The sequence below is a fragment of the Mirounga leonina genome, unplaced genomic scaffold, assembly GCF_011800145.1.
Source record: "Mirounga leonina isolate KUSES-001 unplaced genomic scaffold, KU_Mleo_1.0 Mir_129, whole genome shotgun sequence".
In the NCBI taxonomy this organism is placed as follows: domain Eukaryota; kingdom Metazoa; phylum Chordata; class Mammalia; order Carnivora; family Phocidae; genus Mirounga; species Mirounga leonina.
In genome coordinates this window covers 20,755,307-20,779,455 of record NW_023270323.1, presented here as the reverse complement: position 1 = coordinate 20,779,455, position 24,149 = coordinate 20,755,307, and the positions used below count along the sequence as shown (strand labels likewise).

The window sequence follows — 24,149 nt, the reverse complement described above, 5'->3', positions numbered from 1 at the left end:
CCTCTCCTCCATCTTCCAAGTTTTACTGAGGAAGTTCGGTACTTTCAGTTTCAAGTTACTATTACTTCCTTTCAGTATGTTTTTCTCTATTCCAAAAAAATCTCTATTAAGCACTGTCCCACATACCGTCTTAAAACTATTCAAAAAATTTTTCCAAATTACTACCTGTAAGGTTCTATGGGAAAGGTCCATGAGTTTCCTCTTATATTGTGCAATTTTGGCCATAGTTGTAGTTTGATTCTTCTGTAATTCACTAATATCTTCAGATATGATCTGTTTTTTAAAAGAAAGTTTTGAAGGTAAGTATAGACATCACAAATATTTATCAGGTTTATCTATATGCAAAGTCTAATTCTAAAATGAGATAGATTCATCTCTCAAAATATAAACTCTTTAAATCTGCCTTATATTTCTTCCCCTTTGTGCATCTAAAAATTAAAAAGTACCACTCAAAGGTTTAAGAGCTCTAGGAAATTTAGTGATGAGGCAAAGTGCACAGAAAAAACATATACTTCAGAAATAAGAAATTTTTAGTAATATTAACAACCAGCCCATGAATGGAAAAAGTCAATAGCTATAGTGACATCCAGGAGTGGCATTAATAGACAATTAAATCTAACTACTTCTGGATAGTATAGTCCAATATGAACTGCTGCAGAATACTTGAGAGGGACTGATCAGAGTGTAGGGGGAAAGGAAGGATATTAATCATACAACCAAATACGTTTTTATGCCTCTGCATCTTGGATTTGCTCTTTGCCTGGCCTGAAAGCATACTGTTCTGCCTTATGAAGTCTTAACCTTACAGGTGGGAGTTAAATCTAATTTCACTAAAGCTACCCAACCTGAATTAATCCCATAATTGTTCCTATCATAATTAATCATTCTTTGGCATTGGCTATATTAAGAGGTTACAAGAAAGAGGGTAAGAAGACTGTGCAAGACATATTTTAGTTGTGTCCACCTGGACATGTCACCTTTTAAGGAAACTTTCCAGTGACAGGTCATGCTGAAGGAACAAAAGTAGGTAGCCATGTTTTATACTATGTAACCTAGGTACTCCCCCCCCGCCCCCCCCCCAGTTTTGAGGAGTTGGCAGGCTTCCAGACACGAAAGACTATAGAGTGGTCTTCTAAACCAGCAGTAACTAAGAAAAAATGGAAATGTTACCATTCAGTATTTACTCACAAACACTATAAATCTAGGAATTAACCCAAGGAAGAATGCACAAGGTTTTTAAGGAAATCAGGGGGGGAGACGAACCATGATAGACTATAGACTGTGGGAATCAAACTGAGGGTTTTAGAGGGGAGGGGGGGGGGGGATGGGTTACCCAGTGATGGGTATTAAGGAGGGCACGTATTGCATGGAGCACTGGGTGTTATATGCAAACAATGAATCATGGAACACTACATCAAAAACTAATGATGTACTGTATGGTGACTAACATAATAAAAATAAAGTATTTAAAATTGTTTCAAAGGACAGTACCTCAATGAGTAAAGACCTCAATGAGTAAAGAAATGTAACATGTTCATGATGGAATAATTTATGAAGATTCAATTCTCTACAAATAATGTTTAATGCAATTCCAACTAAAATTCTAGGGTTTTTTTGTTTTTTGTTTTTTTTAAAATTTTATTTATTTGACAGACACAGCGAGAGAGGGAACACAAGCAGGGGCAGAGGCAGAGGGAGAAGCAGGCTTCCCGCTGAGCAGGGAGCCCGATGCGGGGCTTGATCCCAGGACCTGGGATCATGACCTGAGCCGAAGGCAGACGCCCAACGACTGAGCCACCCAGGCGCCCCTAAATTCTAGCATTTTGACAAACTGATTATAATACTGTTAATAGAACAGTAAAGATCTATAAAGATGCCACAACTGTGAAAGAAGAATCAGATTCACTGTATCACATGCTGAAATAAACTACAAAGCCACTGATTAAAGAACAGAATACATCATATATATATATGCACATATGGTGACCTGATAGCATAAATGCTTTGATAAATCATTGGGGGAAAATAACACTGGATGTTATTTATGGACGACATTGGAAAATCTGACCCACTAGAGAAAAACAAGGTTGGGTTCATACCACTTATTGTGCAAACTTGGAACTCCATGAGGATAGAAGACCCCAATGTGGAAGGTTAAGCTCTAAAATATTAGGGAAAAAAAATGTAGGAGACTCTCAGAACTTGGGGTAAGGAATGATTTCTTGAGCAAATTCCCAAGAAGAAACCAGGGCAAGATACTAGTGGATATTATTACATTAAAGTTTTCTGTTCAACTAAGGACACTGCAGAGTTGGCAGAGAGATGAGAAAGGAGGAGATATCTGAACAATATAATCAGACTAGAGATTAAAATCCAGAGTAATGGTGAACTCCTGAAATTCAGTAAAGAAAAGTTAAGTGCAACAGAAAAACTAGCAAAAGATAGGAACAATTTTGATTTTGGACAAGATGGACTTAAGTATATGCTACTTTCTCTCTCCTACTGAATATAGCTATAAAACTTGAATGCATGGGCAACTATTTGAGGACTCTGAAAAATAGTGGCAAGAGGATTGGGGAAGAAGACATGAATTTGAAGTACCACTGAACTGGTGGTGAGTTACCACTGTCCCCAACCTCTGGCATACCCCACTCTGGGTTCAACAAAGCCCAAAACTGAAGTGAGCATCATGCTTACAGCTCCAAGAAAAGTCTGTATTAACACTGATGTTAGGAGATACATTGTAATATCTAGAAAAGGTTTCCTCAACTCCAGTACTATAGCAGTCCTTCCTCATCCATGAGGGATATGTTTTACTACCACCAATGGATGCCTGAAACCATGGATAGTACCAAGCCTTATATTATGTTTTTTCCTATACAGACATACATATGATAAAGCCTCATTTATAAATGAGGCACATTAAGAAATTAACACAATAGAATTATACTGTAATAAAAGTTATATGAATGTGGTCTCTCAAAATCTTACTGTACTGTACTCACCACTGTTATGATGTGAGATGATAAAATGCCTACCCGATAAGATGAATCGAAGTGAATGACCTAGACATTGTGACATAGCACTAGGCTACTACTGTCCTTCTGATAGGGGTTCCAGATAGTGGTTGACCGCGGTAACTGAAACCACGGAAAGTGAAACCGTGGATAAGAGGGGACTACTGTTATTAATTTGGGCGTGATAATTGCTGCAGAGGCACTGTTCTGCACACACTAGGATGTTTATCAGCATCCTTGCCTCTACTCAATAGATACCTGTAGCACTCCCCCAGTTCTAACAACCAGACAAGTCCCTAGACGTTGCCAAATGTGCCCTGGGGACAAAACACAACGCCCACCCCCACTGAGAGATGCCCTATGGCAATCAAAAAAAAATTGTTGAAAGGACAGTAAATTAAAAACAGAATGCTAAAAAGTGTCCAAAAAAACCCAAAAGGCGGCAGAAAAGAGGAAACAGATCTTCAAAATACAGGAAACAAAAACTGACAGAACTGAAAGAAAAAGACAAATCCACAACTGTAGCTGGAGACTCCCAATTCTCCTCTCAGAACTAGTAAACACAAAAATCAACAAGAATAAAGAACTTGAACAATCTACCAACCAGATCTCACTGACACTAAAAGAAAACTCCACCCAAGAACAGCATTCTCCACATTCTTTTCAAAGGCATGTGGGTTAAAAACCTTAAAATAATTGAAATTATACAAAGTTCTCTGACCATAATAGAACTAGACTAGATATCAACAAGAGAGTAAAAGGAAAATCTCCAAACATGTGGAAATGAAGCATACTTCTAAATAATCTGTTAGTCAAAAAAATTCAACAGAACTCTCAAGTGAAATTAGAAAATATTGGGCGCCTGGGTGGCTCAGATGGTTAAGCGTCTGCTTTTGGCTCAGGTCATGATCCCAGGGTCCTGGGATCGAGTCTCATATCGGGCTCCCGGCTCAGTGGGGAGCCTGCTTCTCCCTCTGACCCTCACCCCTCTCATGCTGTTTCTCTCTCGCTCGCTCTCTAAAAAATAAATAAAATCTTAAAAAAAAAAAAGAAATTAGAAAGTATTTTGAATGTATCAAAAATGAAAATAAGACATTATAAAAATCTGTGGGATTTAAAGCAGTGCTTAGAAGGAAAAAAAAAGTCTCAATAACCTAAAGCTGCTACCTAAAGGAACCATAAAAAGAAAAAAATAAACCCAAAGCAAGCAGAACAAAGAAAATGGTTAAAAACAAATGAAATTATAAACAGAATACTAGAGACAAAAGTAATGAGACCAAAAACTTGGTTCTTTGATAAGATCAACAAAATTGACAAACCTCTACTAAGACTAACAAAAATAAAGAGAGGTAATAGCTTCTTTGGTCTTATTTTGAAGAACTTTGGTCATACCCAATTTATAGTACTGTGGCAACTCATTTTAAAAATGATGCTGATAAATCCAATGTGTCCAGCCCAAGATAATGAAGGCTCTGGAAATCATGTCACATGAAAAACCATGCTTAAGTTTATAGCCAAAAAAGAGAATAATAAAAAGGAAGAAATGATTACGATGTTCAAATATCTGTAATGCTGTCATAGGAAGCACAGTGATCACCTACAAATCAATGCCAGAGAAAATGGGTGTAAGTTATACCAAGGCAGATACTGGATCAATGTAAATAAGAGAATTTGTATCAATTAGTTAGCTGACAATGAAATGGGTTGCTTATAAAGCAGTAAGCTGGGGCGCCTGGGTGGCTCAGTCGTTAAGCGTCTGCCTTCGGCTCAGGTCATGATCCCGGGGTCCTGGGATCGAGCCCCGCGTTGGGCTCTCCGCTCGGCAGGAACCCTGCTTCTCCCTCTCCCACTCCCCCTTCTTGTGTTCCCTCTCTCGCTGTGTCTCTGTCAAATAAATAAATAAAATCTTAAAAAAAAAAAAAAAAGAACAGGGGTTTTGTTCTGTTAAAAATAAATAAATAAAGCAGTAAGCTTTTCACTATTCAGTCTGAATGAGTATGTTATCAGGAATTCCACATAAGAATTTGGAGGTTACCTTTAAGAACCTTTAAGGATATTACGTAGATTTAAGCATTCAATAATTTAAGTGTGCTTCATTAATCTACAATTAAACTATGCCAACAAAAAGAATCACAACTATAGCCTTCATTTTGGTAAGGCCTCATAAATAAGTGTTTAAGAAAATAATATGCGAGAGGCTGCAGGAAGATGGCAGAGTAGGAGGACCCTGGGCTCACCTCTTGCCACGTGGCCACCGAGAGAGCACCCACGTCGGCATAAATAACCCAGAAAGCAGCCCGAAAACTGACAGAACAGACTCTCTGCAGCCCGGCATAGACAAGAGGCTAGAACGAATCCACCCCCTCCAATCGCTCTTAGTAAAATCCCATCAAAGTGGTGCCACAAGCCTGGCAGTGTGCGCACGGCCCAGACAAGGGCCAGCACCACTCCACAGTGAGTCCTGCTCCAGGGAGAGGGGAAGATAACCACACACCAGTCTGACTGTGACCCCAGCAGTGTGCTGGGGGCAGGCAGTGGGTCTGACTGCAGGCCCCACCCACCAACAAAAGCTTCTCAGGGGACTACACAAGGACAGTGCCTGCAGTTAGGTGCTCCTGCATCTCTGGCAAACGCCTGGTCTGACTCAACTCAAGCCCAAGGCAGCCCTGGACCGGCCCACTAACAACACGGGCACCGGATTCTGCCCACAACAGGCAGAGAGCCACTTTAGACCGGACTAAAGGCAAACACAGCTCCGCCACAACGCTAGGACACCCCTGTAGCAACACACATAGGAGACACCCCTGAAGCACCATTTTCTGGTGAAAAGGAAACATTGCGCTGCAGGACCTCTTCTTCCTAAAGCCACTACTTTCAAGTGCGGGAGATGTAGGTGTCTTTCCTAACACATAGAAACAGACACAGCAATAGACAGAATGAGGAAACAGAGGAGTATGTCCCAAATGAAAGAGCGGAACAAAATCACAGCAAGAGACCTAAATAAAATGGAGATAAGTAATATGTCTGATAGAGAATTTAAAGTAATGCTCATAAAGATACGCACTAGAATTGAGAAAGGAGTGCAGGACCTCCATGAGACCCTCCACCAAGAGATAGGAGATACAAAAAAGAACCAATTAGAGCTATTGGACTCACTAGATGGAAATAAAAATAGACCACCTGGAATAAACAGAAAACAAGAGAAGTAGAAGAACGGATCAGCTACCTGGAGGACAGAGTAATGGAAAGTAAGCTGAGAGGATGAGAGGGGAAAAATATGCAAAATGAGAACAGACCCAGGGAACTCAGTGACACTGCCAAGCATAACAGTCGCATGATAGGGACCCCAGAAGGAGAAGAGCGAGAAAAGGTGGCAGATTTGTCTGAAGAAATAATAGCTGAAAACTTCCTGAATCTGGGGAAGGAAAGAGAAATCCAGATCCAGGAGGCACAGACAGCCCCCAACAAAACCAACCCAAAGAGGTCTGCACCCAGACACAAAGTAAATAAGATGGCCAAAAGTAGTGATAAAGAGAATTTTAAAAGCAGCAGAGAAAGGAAAGCAGTGACATACAAGGGAAACCCTATACGGCTATCAGTGTGTTTTTTCAACAGAAACTTTGCAGGCCAGAAGGGAGTGGCATGATAAATTCCAAGTGCTAAAAGGAAAAAATCTATAGCCAAGAATACTCTATCCAGCAAGGCTTTCATTCAGAATAGAAAGAGAGATAGTTTCCCAGAAAAATAAAAGTTAAAAGCAAAACCAGCCATGTCCCCATCACACATGGATGCCATCGGCCTGTGGGTCCCAAATTCACAGTCTAGCCGCCCTCCTGCAAGAGTCAGCATGCACAGCCTGCCACCTGCTCAATGCCAAGTCAACACACCTTCCCCTCAAATTCCAGCCCCTGTGCTGGGTTGTGCACAAAAGTGGGCATAATTATAACAGCAGAATGAAGCAACCCAAATAGTGACACTAATTCTGTGGAATATATAATGGATAAAAGGAGTGTGCTAGGCTGATAACATCTCCAACAAGCACATCAAAGGACAATACATACAGCATGATTCTGCTCAGTAAAAGAAACAAACCCAGGAAAAATAAAGTAAGATGAAAACAGAGAGGGACACAAACCATAAGAGACTCTTTAACTATAGGAAACAGTGTTGCTGGAGGGCCGGTGAGGGGGGATGGGGTAACTGGGTGAGGAGCACTAAGGAGGGCACTTGATGGAATGAGCACTGGGTGTTATATGCAACTGATGAATCACTGAACTCTACCTCAGAAATTAATAATACACTATATGTTAATTAATTGAATTTAAATAAAAAAGGAGAACACCCCCCCCCCCCCCCCAAAAAAAAAAAAAATGCATTCCCTGGCTGGAAATGGAAATAACAGCCTAATAGCAATGCTAAGCCAACAATTCTAAATTCTTTGTTAAAATATACCAAATCAGATTTACATGATTTTGGAGGCTCTATATTAAGTAGTTGCACAAAACTGTAATTATTAATTTGCTCATAACGCTATACTGTTTCCCTCTAAGACATAACAGTAATCCACATGGTAAAAAGAAGTGTCTGTAATCTCTTTTTACTATTCCCAGAGGCAGAGAATGAAGCTAAATGCTTACATCTAATCTGGTCTGATGCTGCTTAGTCATCTGATCTTGAACCTTCAGTCTTCGAAGAAGTTCTTTGAAACCCACCATGGGTACAGGAATTAACCTGAAGAAATCCAAGTGGTCAATTATCAGACCTTAAGCCTTTTACTATTATTACAAAGTATAAGAAATTAGGGTTTTTCATAATAACATTCATGTAATTTCACAATAAATTTCTAGGGTTCAAAGGCAGATCAATGACTATGAAATCAACAGTGTTAAATCAGATTTTATTCAACTTTATTTTACAAATGAGGAAATAAAGTTCAGTCAAAAATTGTACTTTTAAAGGCAAGTATAATTAGGGGAGTGATACTCAGATGTCAAGGTTTTCACCATATTATATGGCCTTATCAGTCAACATTTTTTTTTTTTTAAGTAGGCTCCCAGGCCCAACATGGGACTTGAACTTATGGCCCTGAGATCAAGAGTTCCATGCTCTACCAACTGAACCAGCCAGGGGTCAACATTCTTTAGCAAATTTTAGTCCTTATATGAAAATAAGATGAAGGTATACTTACTTTTCAGAATCAGGGTTATCCACCTTGGCTTGTTCCCAGATAATAGGATCAACACCTACCAAAAAGAAGAAATATGTTTTCTGAAAAAAACTATTCTGTTTTTATAATATTTGTATGGGAGAGGCCCTCCTAAAGAAGCTGTAATGAAAAATGACTATTCAATATGACCACTACAAAAATGAAAATTTTTGCAGGATAAGCTTAAAAAAAGAGTTATAGACTGAAGGGAAATACCTACAATCTATAGGATAATACATTAACCTCCAGAATATAGAAAGAGCTCCTATAAATCAGAAAGGAAGACAAAAACATCTAATAGAAAATGGGTAAAGAACATGAGATGTTAATTCACAAAAGATACAAACATGGCTAATAAACATATAAAAAGATGCTCAACTGACTAGAAATCAGGGAAATGCTAATGAAAGTAAGTGATTTTTGCATTCAGAATGGCAAAATTAAAAGAGACTGACAATCTCATTGCTGGCAAAAAAAGATCAAAATGAGAAAATATTAAAAAAGAAATATGAGAAAAAAGACATTCCTGTTACAATGTGTACAACTTTCTTTGGAGAGCAATTTGGCAGTCTCTAACAAAACATAAAATATACATAATCTTAACTCAAAAATTTCATTACCAGAGATCTATTCTAAAATACATATCCACGTGTTCTAAGGCATATTTATAGGGATGTTAATTGTTGCATAGTTTATAATAATGAAAAGGTGGAAATAACATAGAAGTTAAGTGAAGTAAGGTACATCCATGGTATTCCATGTAGATTTTTAAAAAGAATATTTACTTTCATGTACTGTCGTGGGATGGGAAGTGCTATGAAATACTACAATTGAAAAGGCAAGTTGTAGGGGCGCCTGGGTGGCTCAGTCGTTAAGCGTCTGCCTTCGGCTCAGGTCATGATTCCAGGGTCCTGGGATCGAGCCCCGCATTGGGCTCCCTGCTCAGCGGGAGGCCTGCTTCTCCCTCTCCCACTCCCCCTGCTTGTGTTCCTGCTCTCACTATCTCTCTCTGTCAAATAAAATCTTTAAAAAAAAAAAAAAAAGAAAAGAAAAGGCAAGTTGCAGTAAACGTACAATGCAAAATCCTTTTAAGGATTTCCATGTACATATGCCATATTAAAATCACAGATAAGGGACTAATAGAGTATAATAAATTAGTAGTAGTAGCTATTTCTGTGGAAAGGAGATAAAGAGGATCTGTAATACAGTCAATCTAGTTATGCCATTTACAATCTTTTTTGGTGAGAACACATTTATTTAGGTTTTACTTGAATGCTCAGCACAAGTTAGAAAAAAATAAAAATATTAAAAGTGAATTACCTTTGGGTAGATGGATTATGGATTATTTTTCTTTAGTTTGTCATTTCCCAACATTTCTAACAAGCATATTAGCTATAGAATAAAAAAGCTAAATGCAATGAAAACATTCAAAACTTTGTCCCAAATTAGCCGACATGATAGACACTAGTTTTATTAATAACCAACTAATACCTCCCAAAATAGAGGAAGCATATATATTTCTAAATCTTTCATTTCCTCAACTCTGTGACTAAAAACATACCAGCAGGAGGATTCTGTAAAAGTTGTTTGATTTGTGCAGGAGAAAGTTCAGTTCTAGTCATAGAAAGGGTTACACCAAGTTGCTGCAACTGTGTTTTTATATTAGTTTGTTCAAAATGGGCATACAGTGTTGTAGCTGGAACTCTTCTTGAAGTACCATTTGGAGAACGCTCAACAACATAAATGACAACTTCTGTCCTGGGGGAAAAATAACCAAGTTATAAAAGAGCACACAACTCATAGCTACAACTCATATCAGTGCAGCATGTGATTTTAGAAAGATGCTAGCTGAATACAGAAATTGTTGTTTTAGAAAATAGTATTCTCTTAAATCTTGGAAAATAAGGAACCCTTACTTTATGTTCACTTGTAAATCAACTTGAATGATAAAATGAGACAGACATATAATATTTGTAAAAGGTTTGCTTCGCTGCAAAGTCCTATGTAAATGTTACTATCTTTTCCAGAATTGAGAAGTACTTTGGAGATTCTGTTGAAGCTTACCTGATCTCAGTTATTATACCTCACTAATAATAATTCTTCTAACCCAGCATATCCCAAAGTAAATGCTTTTGCCACTAAGTATGAAAATTATACGAAGACATAAGAAGTAAATGAGTCATAGTTATTATCCATGAATGAGCATGAACAGTAACCAGTTAAAACTTTCCAATAACGTCTTTGTGGCCTTTGATTTGCACACACAGCCATGATTAACATTTCTTCCTGTTTCTGAATGAAAAATCTAAGGAATTATTAGCATCTGGTAAGTTAAGAACTCTAAGATTAAGGGGCGCCTGGGTGGCTCAGTTAAATGTCCGACTCTTTGATTTCGGTTCAGGTCATGATCTCAGGGTTGCGAGATCAAGCCCCGCATCTGGCCTCCGCACTGGGCGTGGAGCCTGCAAAATTCTCTCTCCCCACCTCACTCTGTCCCTCCCGCCTCTGAAAAATAAATAAATATAAAATAAAATAACTCCAAGATTAAGAAAAATGCTTTTAAACAAATGTTATAAATACTGAATAATCACTAGCTGAGTAATAACATTCTAAGATTTAATTTGTGCTTTATCAACAAAAACGCTATTGGATCACTCTCTTTGGACCAAGGTGCACAGAAATAAATGGTGTATTTAATGTATACTTACTGATCATCTGGCAATGTTTTAATACCCTCTACATTTACAGTAAGGGTCTGGTTTCCTCCCAAAACTTTGTGTAATGATTCTACCAACTGCTGTTGTTGGCTTCGAATATCTGTTTCTTTTTTGTTGAAAACTAAAACCACTAGCCCATCTTCATCTTTATTATTGGGCATACAACTATATCCTACTGCCTGTAGAATGACAAAAACAATATCAAAACTATGTACAGATTTTACATCAGATGTTTAATATTAATACGTTAAATATCTGCTAAAACAAGGAAAACAGCTTAATGTCTGCTAATGAAGGAAATAATTATTCTTCCCACCACTCTGTGCCCTAGGTCATCACAAGTATAAAGAGAAACTACTTTACCCAAGAATAATATAAACTTACAGTGAAATTAAAATTTTCTCTTCAACAGAGTAACCAAATAGCCTTCTCCTCTAAAAAACTTTGATATTCATTATTGCTGGGTGTTTCTGAATTCTGATGAAACAATTCTGCATGTCATTATAAAAATGACTGCAAAAGTCATGGACCAGGACCTAATTTATTTTACTATACTGACTTACAGAATGTTAAACTAAGTTTTAGATATACGAAGATATGATTACTATACTTTTTCTAAATATAAATACTTTTAAAGTAGAATAACACTGTCAAACTTACAATACTATAAAGAATGTCTACATCATTTTATGGTTCCATGTAATATAAAACTTTACAAAGCATGTTAGTTTTTAACATAATATTAAATATGACAAATTTCTAAGGAATTACTCTTTTAGACAGAAGCCTTTTCTTTTGTCATCACTTATAATGCAACTTTTTAAAAAAGATTTATTTGGGGGGGGGAGGGGTAAGGGGAGAAGGACAGAGGGAATCTCCAGCAGACTCCCCACTGAGCAAAGAGCCCTATACAAGGTTGGATCCCACGACTCTAAGATCATGACCTGAGCCAAAATCAAGAGTCAGATGCTTAACTAACTGAGCTACCCAGGAGCCCAATAATCCACCTTTTAAAAAAGAATTCTAGTTCTCATTTTATCATATGTATGTTATATATCAACTTAAAAAAAAAGTTCTATTCAACCTATGTCCACTGTATAGCTCTTAGTCACTAAACAAAAGTATAAAATTTCAACTATAAACACTTAAAAATTCTTTTTATTAGAGTGAGGAGATAGATGTTCTTTAGTAAGATAAGCTAGTCACTTTTTGTTGTTTAACCATGTTGAGAAGGGTCTGATCCTCAGCCTTGCAGCTCCAAACACAAGCTTACATACATATTGATTAGAGACTGACACAGGCAACAAAAAGTGTTGTTGTTTTTTTTGCCACTGAAATGTGGCTGGGGTGCCTAGGTGGCTCAGTTGGTTGAGTGTCTGACTCCTGGTTTTGGCTCAGGTCAGGATCTTAGGGTCGTGGGATCCAGCCCCAAGTCAGGCTCCACCGTACTCAGAGAATCTGCTTGGGATTCTCTTGTTCCCTCTGCCCCCCGCACACATGCACTCTCTCTAGAAAATTATTAAATACGTCTTAAAAAAAAAAAGTAGCTGAAGTATAAACTGGATTGCAATACATTAGTTATTAAAAATATGCCATCGAATTGACCTAAATACTCTCACTGGCTGATGAGACAATCTCTGAGAAGCCAAATTCAAATGAGAAGGTTGTTTGGTAGGCATGGAATTAGAAAGAAAAAGATTATACTGTTTTAATGGCTTTAGCATCCAGTTATAATAGTTGACAACAGAATTATACATGCCAAACAGCACATACAGTCTGTCTGCTGGCTGGGGTATACATTCCTGGACAATGTTACATGAGTATCACCAAATTTAGTTTTGGGTCTCCATTTTATAGATGCCAAGCAGACCACTCCCCTTTCGTTAACATTTTTTCCTCAGTTTTAAATTACATTCTGATCATACCTTCCTTCATTCATACTCTGGTCACCTTCAATCACATATATGTAAGAAATCACTTCAATTTAATAACTTCTGTATCTTTAAAACAAAAGTATAATTGTACCATATTCAAGGAGTACTAAAGACCAAGCAATTGTTTCCTTCGTATTTTAATCCAAATATCACATTCTCTCTTACACACACTCTTCAAGTGAGGATCAAAAGAAATACTAATACCTTAAATCGGCAAAAGGGATTTTCTTGTGTGAATTCCACTGGTGGAATGTTATTGTTGAAATATCCTTTTCCTGTGCCCCAAAAGGCCTGCAGCTGATTCCATTTTGCTAAAATAGCATCCCTCTCATCTCCCAACAGCGTTGGAGCAGAAAGAGCACTTGCAGTATTTATCAGCTGGCTGGACTGTGTAGGAGCTTGTGTGGGCTGACTGAAGAGACCACCTAATGCTAGAAATGTACCCCGTAGTTAGTATTTAAAAAAAAAAAAAAAAAAAAAAAATCCGTCAATTCAGATCCTAGGTATGGTAGGCCGAATAATGCCCCTTCCCCCCATCATGTCCACATCCTATCCCCAGAACCTGTAAATATGTTACTTTACACAGCAGAAGAAACTTTGTAGATGTGATGAAATTAAGAGATTGAGTTCAGACTATCCTGGATTATCACTAAGTGAGCTCAACACAATCATAAAGGTCCTGAGGAGGGAAACGGGAAGTCAGAGTCAAAGTGAGATGTGAAGACGAAGGAAGGGGCTGGCTACAAGCCAGAAAATGCGGGGAGAGAGACTAAAAGCTGGATAAGGCCAGGGAATGGATTCTCCCTTAGAGCCTCAAGAAGTAACATGGCCCTGCCAACACCCTGATGTTAGCCCAGTGAAACCCATTTCTGAATTTCTGATCTCCAGAACTATAGGATAATAAATTTGTATTGTTTTAATATACTAAGTCTGTGATACTTTGTTAGGGCAACATTAGGAAACTAATATACTAGGACAATCCTTATAATGTTAAACTTTTCTAATGATTATCTTAATACAAGTAATTCCATTACCAGTACACTAGTTGGATTCATATTAGACCCACATAAAAAAAATGCATATGGATATGATACGGAAAAGTAAAGTTTGTGAAGTTGCAGAATTGGTTTTTAAACCTTTATTACTATTACATGTGTGTAATAAATACAAACTGGAGGACACAAAATCAGCAAAAAGCATCATTATATCATTGTTTTATCAATATCAACTTGATCACTTTTCCTTCTCTTACTACAAAGAAATAGTAAAAAGAACAACAAATGAACTAATCATTAGGATTCTAAGCTAAAAGCTTTAGCAGGCCGTGTAGCTTTGGGTAAGTCACTTAACTTCTCTGTGCTACAATTTCTCCAACAGAAAAGGTAAAGTTGTTAGATCAGATCAGTATCTCCAAAGTGGGAGATTAAGTAAGTATCCCCAGTACATGAAATTATAGCTGTCAGGCAACAGTTGAGCCACTAAATAGACTAATTCACATAACAAGAAGTTATCTTTTAATTATCTGATAATATATTTTAAAAGTCTCAGTTTGGTACTAGTCTGCCTTTAATGACTCACAACACCTGCTTATCTCACATTTTACCAAAGGAAAGCAGAAGTCTAAGGCTCAGAGCTTAAGGCAAAAGTATTAGCTAGAATCTATTAACACTATTACATTTTCTGTGTGCTTAATTTCAGTTATCCTATCTTTACAGATGATACTGGCTTTCCAAAATTTATAGCAGTAATACAAATCTTCCTTTTAAAATAAATATGTAATGTTTAGGGGCGCCTGGGTGGCTCAGTCGTTGGGCGTCTGCCTTCAGCTCGGGTCGTGATCCTGGGGTCCTGGGATCAGGCACCGCATCAGGCTCCCTGCTCCGCGGGGGGCCTGCTTCTCCCTCTCCCACTCCCCCTGCTTGTGTTCCCTCTCTCCTGTGTCTCTCTCTGTCAAATAAATAAATAAAATCTTTAATAAAAAAAAACTTCTTTTACAGAATAGTTTTAGTGTGGAAGGGAGGGCAGAGTTAGGAAATCACCATTTTGCAACTCCTAATAAAATAACTGACTGAGGCAATGATCATCAATGAATGAAATCATTAAGTTAAAGACTGATGGGGAACTTTATAAGACAGACTGGCTGTCACCACCCCCCCCCCCGAGCCCACTGATCAATCTCAGCATCACCAAAAGAGGGATACACATTCTAATGTGATGCAGTATGAAGTACACTGCACAATTGGCAAAGTATCCATGGCAAAAAGTCAAACTTGAATCTAAAGTACCTAAAGCTAACTTCATTTACCAGAAAAATGGGGGATAAAGTTAAATGATACTATAAGCAAACAAATCTCCAATTGGGGACATTTCACAGGACAACTGGCCCAGTCTCTCCAACAATTCTTGAGGGGGGAAAAAAGGAGTGGGGAACTCTCTATACTAAAAAGAAACTTGAGGGGCGCCTGGGTGGCTCAGTTGGTTGTGTCCGACCCTTGATTTCGTCTCAGGTCATGATCTCAGGATTGTGAGATCCAGCTCCGCATCGGGATCCATACTGGGTGTGGAGCCTGCTTAAGATTCTCTCTCACCCTCTCCCTCCCTCACCCCCTACACGCTTTCTCATTCTAAGAAAAAAAAAAAAAGAAGAACTTGAGATATGATAACAAGAAAATGAATGTGGGGATCTTGTGTGGATCATGATTTGAATAAACCAGCCTTAATGAAACATATGGGGAAATGTGATTAAGGACTAGGTATTAGATGATACCAAGAAATTATTAATGGTGAATTGGAATGAAGTCCATGTTTTTAAAGAGAGAAGCACAGTAAAGTGAGGGTGAAAGGACATGTTTGGGATTTGCTTTAAAATACTTCAGCAATCAAAAAAAAAAAAAGCGGGGGAGCCAAGGAGAGAGATAAAACAAGTATGGCAAATTCTGACTTGCTGAATCTATTCAGTAGACTATGGGGTCGTTTTACTCTTATTTTTGTGTGTTAAATTTTTCATTTAAGTAGAAAGTAAGTATTCATTGGATTTGAGAGGATTAATGATCTTATCTGTTTGAGTAAAGAAAACAGAATCCAGATCACTGTGGGCTAAGAGGTAACAGAAGACAACAGAAGGGGATCCCCTTTTCCATAACTATTTCATGTAGTTTATGAAGATGTGATGTGAGATTAAAGTTGGTTACTGTTTTAAGAAAAAAGAAACTTCAGGTTGTTTAAATGTGGATAAGAAGGATCTTTGGGGAGAGAACTTGAAGACTATTTTGGGGAGAGGGGTGTTGCTGGAAAGAATAATCAACAGTAGAAGGGTCGCTTGGAAGAATGAGATCCAGAGCACAGGTGAAAAGGGAAAAGGATGAGTATAGAGGGAGGAAGATAAACAGATCTGGTAGTGGGAAAATGAAGGAACTGGAATGAGGGATTTTATTTTCTTTCTGAAGTGGAGATCAAGGCCATCTGCTAAAAATAAGAATAGAGAAATCTGAGATTTGAAGAGAACAAAGGTTTAAGTGTTACAGAAGGTGGGAGAATAAATTAAATAAACTTCTAAGGATTACCAGGCAATGTTGAGGCCCCAACTTAAGTCAGTGATTAAGAATTTAGAGGTACTATTCAATCTTTTGTACTGTGTGATTTTTCTCAAGCAGTATCCGGAGGGACAGTTGGGCTTTCACCCGCGTGGGATTTTTTACCTCCTCAGGCACATGATAAAATGACAAAGTTTAGCATTTGGCAACCAGTGACTGAAATGGAAGGACATGGAATCTAAGCTAATTAGAGAGGTTAGTGAAGACAAGAAGGAGCTGATGGAAGAACGGAAAATGGTCTAAATGGTCTAATGGTCTAAATGAAAATATCACTGATCTAAAGACCTAATGAGGTCTAGGAACAGCTATATTCGAAGTATTTAAAAAGGCAGGCTAAAAGAACAATAGGTTGTGGGATGTTCACACCAGTGATTTTGAAATTAGAACATTTTCAGATGTTGCCAAGGTCCAGGGTAAGAATTGTTGAAGAGAAATGGAAGAGGTTTTTGGAATAAAAGGTAGATGGCATGGCTGTTTGAATATATAGCCATGTGATGTTTAAATAACCCAGATAGACAGAAGTTGAAAAGAAAAGGAAGACTAACAGCCAGTTGCCAAAGTTTTCAATGAATAAGAGGTACTGTCCAGGAAGTCAGCAGCTGAGATTAGACGTATCACCAACAGTATTACCAGACAGCAAGCATCTCATACAAGCAGGGGTTTTAAAAATAAGGCAACAGTTCCATAATCTTTGCAGATTAAACTCAAAACTCCTTACGGCAGCAGGTCCCAAATTCATTATGATATGCCATGCAATGATGCTTTTATCAGTTATCCCCTCTACTTGGAATACCCTCTTCTGAATTTATCCAACTAATTCTTTCAAGATTCAGCTCTTCTTTTGTATTCCACAACACCTTGTAGGGGTTCATTTTAGTGCTTTCACATTACATATGTATTCTGTATAACTGGGTGTTTATTATTCTAATTAAATATTTGTTATTCTGTCTCCTTGTAGGCTATTAGCAGGAAATTGTGGCTTTCAACCTTATATCACCAATGCCTGACATACAACATACAGTCAGTAAGTGGATGCTAATAACTGAATAAGCCCCTTTGTTCTGCAAATGAATAAAACCAAATTCAATTTCCCATTTTTCCTAATGAAAGTAAGTGTAACTATGATACCTGAGAATTGGAGAGACTTTATTTCAAGAAACAAAAAAAAAAGTTCACTTTCCCCTTCTTCTCCTAAAGTACTTGGATTTCCAACAAAGAGAAATGACTGAAATACTAGAAAGAAGAATTGAGACTACTATTCTATTTTCTTTGTCCTATTGGCCAGACAATTCTTGAAATTCATGTTTAATAATCTTCAATAACTGAGTAGGATGAATTTTAGCCAATCAATCAAGTTACCTCAGAACAATGAAATGAAAGTGATTTTAAGAGGTAGCAGACTGGAAAAGTGAAAAGAGCATTACATAGGAAGTCAAAGAACTTGAATGTATGTTTCTATCCTACATCTTGGGAGGTCTATGGAAGAGTCACAATCTCTCAGTTTCCTCTCTTCACCTATAAAATGGAGACAAGAAGAGTACTATTTCATAGAGTTCTTGTGAGAATTAAATAAATTAACCCATACAAGATAACCCTGGAGCATACTGCCATATCAGCTAGTAAGGAAGCTATCAAAGACTAATTCTAAGCTTGTGTCAAAGGACTTGGAAGCCAACCTGAAGAGGCTTGTATCTTTGGCTAAAAATGGAACAATTTAAGTATCAATAAGGATAATAACTGCAACAGATTAAAAAAATACCAAATAGCCGAAATACTTAAGTTCCTAACATTAAATAAAAATTAATTGGTCTCCTTTGGAGAATCATAGAGAACCAACTCTTTATTTTGAAAACTAATTATAAATATGGAAAGAATCACCAAATAGTAGATAAAGTTTCTCTTTATAAAAGTATTCCAACAAATACATGGAAAAAAAGTCACAGAGTCAGAGTAATACCATTTTGCAACTCCTGATAAATTAATGGATCGAAGTAATGATCACCAATGGCTGCTGCTAACACGACAAAGAATAGACATGACTGACATTATATACCTCTTGATAAAGAATGCAATACGACCTATAGTCTTGCAACCCAACAAAAAACTGAACTATCAACATAAATAGGTACCTACATCCAACCCAATTTACAAGAAACAGAGAAGACAACGAAATACGTTAAACTATACCACAGGAATACAATCCAGTAAAGTCCTGACTTGAAAAATTCTGTATGACAAGTATCTCATTTCTTTAACAAACTGGAAAAACAAAAAAAAAAGAGGGCTAACAGGGGAACTTACAAAGTTTTAAGACAAATAAAACTAAACAATAATGCTTACACACTTACATGACAGAACTATAAAGTAAAGAACAGATCACCATGAAAGAGGACTATAGTTCCTCTGATAGGGAAGTGACTGTGAGCACAGTGTGGAGGGCTTCTCAAGTGGCTGGCCAGAGACCACCTCCTGACATAGGCAGTGTTACAAGGGTGTTCACCTTGATATAATTCATTAGGGTGTACTTTTGTGCAGTTTTCTTTTTTGTGTTACTTTTAGCAACAAGGAAAATTTAAATGGAATGCTATTACACACAGAGACTTTATAATCCTGATCCTGCCAATCACTCTTCTCCCCAGTTGCTATCATCATATATAAACATGAGAATTAGCTTTTGGAGTCTTGTGGAACATAATATTGATAAATCTTCAAAAAAAGAGATCCATTAAAGTGTTTTGAACAGTGCACTCAATGTTAGCTATATGTTACAGTTTTATATTTGAAGTAAGACGAAGGCCTCTTATACTTACTAGTTTGCTGTTGCTGCTGCTGTGTATTAAATCCTCCAAATCCCAGTCCAGTTCCCAAACCAGTACCTAAACCAGTACTACTTCCAGTTGTGCCAAAACCAGTACCAAAGCCAAAACCTTTGTTCTGAGTACCACCGAAGAGTCCTTTGAAGGAAAAATGTAAATTGCCTAAGTTAAAAAAAAAAATCTGATCTCTAGCTCATTCACTTCTACAAATGACTTAAGATACCCTCTTACCAGTAGTGCCTGTGTTAGCTGGAGCAGAAAAGCTGAATGCAGAACCTGCTGTTGTAGATGTTGTCCCAAATCCTCCAAACCCACCTAATTTAAAAAGGATAAATAGAAAGGAAGAATCTTTTGTATACATAAGTAATTTCTTTTTCAAATTATTTTATCATTGCCACGTAAAAAGACAAAATATTTTGATCTAATTTTTCCTTTCTCTACTTTCAACTTCAATTTTTTAAACTATACTACTAATCAAAAAGTCAATGTTGCAAGAAATAAGTGACTAAGTATTTAAAATAGAAATACCACAATGCAATATATACCCTTCAACTAAAGGGCTGATTAACAGTTACAGGTGATAAAACATGTTAAGCCTATTACCATGCTTAACAAACTCTAAAATGATTATGCATTTACTTTCTGGAGTAGGAGTTGCAAATTCAAATGCCTACAAGATTTAGGCTGAGAACATTAATAAGTGAAACAGACAACATGAATAGTTTTTAAAAGTGGCAGCAGTTTCTAAATTCCAGCAGGTTACTGCTACGGGAGAATGGTAGTTTAGTAGTGTTGTATATTCCTATTTTTCCCAAGAGAAACATTAGATCTAGATTTTCTACGTGAAATTTACAGAATTTTAAACCCTAATTCACTTTTTTTTTTTTTTTTTTGGCAAAAAATTCAAATGTTTTTAAAACAGTGTGTCAAACAGATCATACTGGCGGACTGTGGTGTCAGTTTGCAACTTTGGCTTCTGTGAATTAACTTACATTCTCTTTTAGCTTATGTTTCTACTTAGCCTTCATGAAAACTTAGGAACTTTTCAAAGGAAACATAATGAACTCCCTACAACAAGAATGTGTTTCTTGAAGGAAGAGGTAAGGGGAAAAAAAAAAACAAAACCCACAAATGGAAGGCAGTAGCAAGGAAGGAGAGCAGAACTAGCACAGCTTTCTGCACTAGTCTGGCAACTGACAGATTTACAAATTTCATTTTTAGGTTAAGTTTAGAAATGAAACTCATCTTAAACATATGTAACTTGACATATGAATGGGATGGAATATAGCCAATCTAATATATTTTTTTTTCTTATTGTCAGTTTTTACCTGATTACCAATGTGGTGCCAAGAAGACTTTTAAGAAAAATATTTGAACCATTAGTGCTGAGTTATGCCACAGTTTTTTGCAATTCTAACTTTTAATCTCATATATTTCTAGTATAAGAGACAGATTCATGTTACATAAAAGATATAAGAAGGAAAAAACCCCAACCCTCAGATATTCATCATATAATTTTGATTTGGAAAATTACTTAAGAATAGACTGCATGTTGTAGCCATAACCAAATCCTCTATTTTCTTGTAGGTTCTATTTGCAGTATTGGAAACCGTAAACATTTTGATTAAAAAAATCACCTGAAAGTATAGAACATTGTTCTCAGTCTTTTTCATTATTCTTCACTCCTACAGAAAAACTATTGATATATTCTGAATTGGCTACACAATATTAGTATCTTATCATGCTTCCTAATACCAAAAATGTTTATTAGTAATAGTGGCTCTGCAAAGATACAAAATAAACAAGAATTTCTATCATCCCTTTGCTGAAGTCTCAGTTAATGAACATATATAAACGTGGTTAAAATAGTTATATTATATATATATATAGTTATATTATATTATTATATATTATATTATAATTTATTTATATTTATATATTTATAATTTATTTATATTTATATTTTATAATATATTTATTATTATATATTATATTATATTATTATATTATATTATCACAACTCAATACTTTTGATAACTCCAAATGAACATGAAATCAAGCAAATACCAACAGGTTTATTTATTGCTGTTGAATTACAAGCTGGGTGGCTTTGTTCGGAAACACAAATTTCAAAATAATGTTGTTTTACCCACTGCCAATTTTAAGCAAACAGGGAATAATAAACATACCAATGACAGTGATACATGATCACTTAAAATATACCTTAACGATAACGGACAGCTTTATCTTTGGAATCCAAGGTTTCAAGTATTCTTCAAAACGTTTCAAATCAGATGTCAAGGTGATATTCGCACTGCAGTAACAAATACTGCACAAATACCCAAATAAATTTTAGGGAATAAATAATGTTTACCAAATGCATATAATTGGCATGGGCAGAAGTGGCATAATGTAAGAGAATATGGACAATAAATTCATATACGAGCAGCAGAGGAACAAGACTTTTCTATAGGATAACTATAAGAGGTACATACAGACCTATTTTAAATTTATATACACATATATACACATCATAGTTTGTTTTGCAAATTTCCAATAAGCTTCAACCTATATAGATACTAAAATCTTCATTATTTTTTTTAATGCAAAGATGTCTAGCCTACCTACTAGAACTCAATACTATCTGACAATAAATTAAATTGCTCTGCTCATATCTCAAAAAATCCAGCAAAAAATCGGCGGCTCTTTCTATAATTACATACCTTATAGAAATGTATCCTAATCTGCTGAGTGGATCAAAGAAATACATTATTGTTGTTATACACCTTAAAAAAACAAGACAGGATACTGCTGTTCGTATAAGACTTGTTTCTTTTGGGAAACACAAGGACAATCAAATGAAATTCCAATGAAAGATGCAGGAAAAATGAAAAAAAAAAAAAAATGACTGCAGGAGTCCAAGAATCCCAGAGAAATGGGCCTGACTGCTGAGCTTCTATTTTGGAAGAGATACGTAACAATTTGGAAAACATATTCTACTCAAAATAATAATCCATTCCAAATTCTTATCACTTGGAAGGTATAGTCTGTTCAATCAAATACAAGATTAACAAAGGAACGTTATAACTTGCAAGATTTCTTAATACCAAATCTTTTAAGACAGTCAAAACTGGATACAAATGTTTTTGATTCGACACTAGAAAATGAATTTCCCTTCTTCATTAGACAAGTCGCTGTTCTTTCCAAAACTAGGAACCACAAAATATTCTTGGACTCCAGCTCCCAACATTCGTTACACATACGACCCGCAGTATCTACCTGCACTTGCCAGACTGTTACCAAAATTGAACGGAGTCGCCGAGGTAGTAGAAACACCGAAATTCCCAATATTAAAGTTCACTGCAGGATTAGCAGTTAATCCGAAACCCCCAAAATTAAACCCACTGGCGGTGGAGTTGGCAGTCTCAAGCCCACCAAATCCTGATAGGCGTGTAGGCAAAGAAAATTTTAAAACGGGAGAGGGGAAAGAAAAGAAAAAGAAAGCAAGATAAGGATTAGAAGAGTCAGCAGGTTTTACAGAAGGGAACAAAGACAAACCTTGACTTAGCTCCAAACGAGTTAAGAAAGCGGAGGTGGGGACAGGAGAGAGGAGCAGGAGCGTCAAGTCCCCGCGGCAAGAACCAAAGGGCCAGCACCGAAGGAGCCGCAAGGCAGGGCCCGCGGCTCCCCAGCCCTAACCTCGCCGAGCCCAGCAGAGGGAGCCGAGCAAGCGTTCCCGCGGATGCCGGAGGCTGAGGTGAGGAGGGCAGGGCGGGTCTCCCGCAATGGGAAAGAGGAGCCGCTCTCCAGTCTCTCCGAGAAGGGCTCCCCGGCGGCGGGAAGCGACCCCCAGGAGGACAGGGCCCTGCGGGGACCCACGCACAGCATGAGAGCCACAGGCTGGGCCTCGAATTCCCCCGCGGCCTCCTCAGGAGCCGCCTGGGCCCGCTTTGCCGCCGCCCGCCCTTTTCCGAAGCACCTAAAATCCCCAAGCAGCCAGGAGATCCCCGCCCCCCCCCCCCCCCCCCCCCGCCCCCCGACCTGGAGAACCTCGGACGAGGGGGTGGACCGGAGGCCTCCCCTCCTCCCCGGGAGAAGGTCCGGAAGGATCACTCACCCGCGGGGGCCGCGGTGGCTGCAGCGGTGCCAGAGGTGCCCGAAGGAGCCCCAAAGTTGAAGGCCATGTCGCGGGAGCAGGGGACCAAAGCGCCGCTCCCGCGACACTCGGTGCACTCGGCTTTTCAGTCCCACCGGGAAACTGCCTTCGGAGTCGGGAGTTCCGCCTCTTTTCTGGCCTAGCCTAAGAGGCCGGAATGCCGGAAAGGCTCAGGGGGCGGGGGTTGGAGCGGGAACGCCCCCGGTCCCGCCAGCTTCCGGGGCTTAGTGGCTTCACGTGGTGTGGGGCGTCACAAGCGTGGGGAAATGCTGCGAGTTCGCGGGGGCGTGCCGTCGGAAGGCCCTTAAAATCTGCCTTAGGGAGGACCCTTGGGAAAGGTGTGCGTGCGGTTGAATACGAGTGTGTAATGAGGCCCAGGTAGGAAGGCCAAATCCTCATCTCCGTATTGTAGAGCGATGGATAATGCTAAAACTCATGAAAATAGACGAAGCAGCCTGTTACCTAGTCATGGGGATAAATTAAAAAAAAAAAAAAAAAGGGTTAACAGAGGTGCCTTTGAGAATGGTATCTGTTTAAGTTCCTTTTTTTAAAAAAAAATAAATCTTCTAGAATTATTTGATTCTTAAACCTATGTGCTTGTATACTTTAATAAAAATTAAAATAATAAGCCATTGTGTCTATCAAAATGACAAATCCTTGGACCCAGCTACTTCTAGGAATTTATCTTATAAATGATTGGACAAAATTAT

General features: G+C 37.8%; 1 protein-coding gene across 2 annotated transcripts in view; it reads right to left on the bottom strand.

Moving 5' to 3' along the window:
• NUP54 (nucleoporin 54) overlaps nt 1-23,535 on the bottom strand; it is a 31,628-nt gene extending 8,093 nt beyond the window's left edge. Inside the window, exons 1-9 of one of the 2 annotated variants that reach the window (XM_035004764.1) lie at nt 23,401-23,534; nt 19,515-19,598; nt 19,278-19,421; nt 13,079-13,305; nt 10,932-11,119; nt 9,785-9,981; nt 8,206-8,260; nt 7,655-7,748; nt 166-273 (exon numbers count right to left, since the gene is read on the bottom strand). In XM_035004764.1, the coding sequence (XP_034860655.1) occupies nt 166-273; nt 7,655-7,748; nt 8,206-8,260; nt 9,785-9,981; nt 10,932-11,119; nt 13,079-13,305; nt 19,278-19,421; nt 19,515-19,598; nt 23,401-23,467 (1,164 nt within the window). In that variant the 5' untranslated portion in view covers nt 23,468-23,534. Of the gene's footprint in view, nt 1-165; nt 274-7,654; nt 7,749-8,205; nt 8,261-9,784; nt 9,982-10,931; nt 11,120-13,078; nt 13,306-19,277; nt 19,422-19,514; nt 19,599-23,400 lie in introns of both variants that reach the window. The other variant, XM_035004765.1, reaches the window with a different exon arrangement.
• Between the last annotated feature and the right edge of the window lie 614 nt (nt 23,536-24,149).